We start from the raw sequence: 1610 nt of genomic DNA, 5'->3' as shown, positions 1-1610 counted from the left end.
TAAAAAGTGAGATATTGAAATTTAAAAAAATGCATTTTATAGGGGATGAATAATACATTCATGACTCCCCTGATCGAAATTTCAAGATAACGTTAACCTTCTTTATTAAAAAATGTGAAATATCGCAAAAAAGGCATTTTTTAAGTATTAAACATCAATTAAACATCAATTAAACTTGGAAATCTGACGTGCTAGAAATTTTTCATTTGCGGCATCATTTTCAGCATTTAAAAATGTATAAGAAACACGTAGTCCGGTCCAAAGTAAATGAAAAAAAAATTTTTGTGTAAACTAGTGTTATTTAAAAAATTGAGATTTTAATTTATCAAACTATTTTTTTATGAAACTATTTTTTGAACTAAGTGATTTAAAAATTTTTAATTTCTCAATTAATTTAACTTTCATAATGTTTAAATTAAAGCTATATTTATCTAAACTTGAATTGATCATTACATTTTGGCAAGAACTGTTGTCGCCGGTACGCCCAGAGGGTAAAAGCCACGTAGACACCGAATGTCGAGATTTGCATGAACGACCAAATATAGATGCACGTTAGAAACTTTGCGAAACCAGTCCTTATTGTATTGGTACCAACGCGAATCCTTTAAGAATCAATAATAAAAAAGGGAAATTGAACTATAAGAACCAAAGATTAAAAGGAAACAAATATGTCGCGGAAATTAAGTAATTAATTGAGTTGTCTAATAACACTGCCCGACGTTTTAAGACTTTTTCTGCTGTTTGAATAAAAGATACGACTTCCGATGTATTTTCGCGCGCTGAACATGAATCCGGTAATGCAATTGCTCTATCACGTCACGTTTTTGAGAAAAGTGAAGTTAAAACTATCAAAATTGACGTTTTTTGACATATTTGTAATTTTTTTGCTAGTGAAGTAAATTTTTTTTTCTACTTTCGTTTACGCCATCTTAAAGTGCCAACTTTTATCTTTAAAATATATTTTTTTTAACACTGCGTTTTTTTTTCACCGAGATAATTTCTGCAGTCACGCAAAGAAAAACGTTCTGTGCCAAAAATGTTTTCGAAGAAAAAGTTTGTGTAATGATTTTAGTAGCAAAGTTTTTAAGGTCACTAAATTCGAATTTAAAGTCAAATTTTTGAAATTCAAAATGAAGGATTCAATATGGCGGAAAAACTTGTCATTGCAAAAAATTTTTATCACAAAAATTTGTCATTTGCGCTTTAATTTATTTAAAAAAATATTATTTACAATATTAATTTTGGAATTTTAAACATTTATAAAAAAATTTCAAATTTAAATTAAGTAAAAAAATTATTGTAAACAATTTTAAAACTTTAAAATACATGTATAATGAAATTGTAATAGTATTTATTTATCAAGACGGGAGAATCTTTTCAAGATACATTAGTATCATTTCAATAGCATTTTATGGTTTAATTCGATTATAACAACTAATCATGAGTTTCATTTAATGTTTCGTTATATAATATATAACATATATCAAAACTATATTGAAAACCCATAATAACGCGTGGTTCGAGGATCCGCCATGTCTCTATCCATATATAATAACAAGATATATCCCCACCAGTATTGTTAGACGAGCCGGATTTCAGATGCATGCGCG

The 1610-nt window shown here is 27.8% G+C and overlaps 1 protein-coding gene across 1 annotated transcript in view; it reads right to left on the bottom strand.

The window, feature by feature from the left end:
- Window positions 1–453: 453 nt before the first annotated feature.
- The window catches only part of LOC108758808 (uncharacterized), a gene marked incomplete at its 3' end in the record, with an annotated part of 8218 nt that continues 7061 nt past the window's right edge, over window positions 454–1610 (bottom strand). Inside the window, exon 3 of the mRNA XM_018503954.1 lies at window positions 454–602. Coding sequence (XP_018359456.1) covers window positions 454–602 — 149 coding nt within the window. The remainder of the gene's footprint in view (window positions 603–1610) is intronic.

This window comes from Trachymyrmex cornetzi, unplaced genomic scaffold, assembly GCF_001594075.2.
Source record: "Trachymyrmex cornetzi isolate Tcor2-1 unplaced genomic scaffold, Tcor1.1 scaffold1032, whole genome shotgun sequence".
In the NCBI taxonomy this organism is placed as follows: Eukaryota; Metazoa; Arthropoda; class Insecta; order Hymenoptera; family Formicidae; genus Trachymyrmex; species Trachymyrmex cornetzi.
The sequence above is the reverse complement of the archived record's forward strand: the minus strand, read 5'-3'. Positions and strand labels throughout refer to the sequence as shown.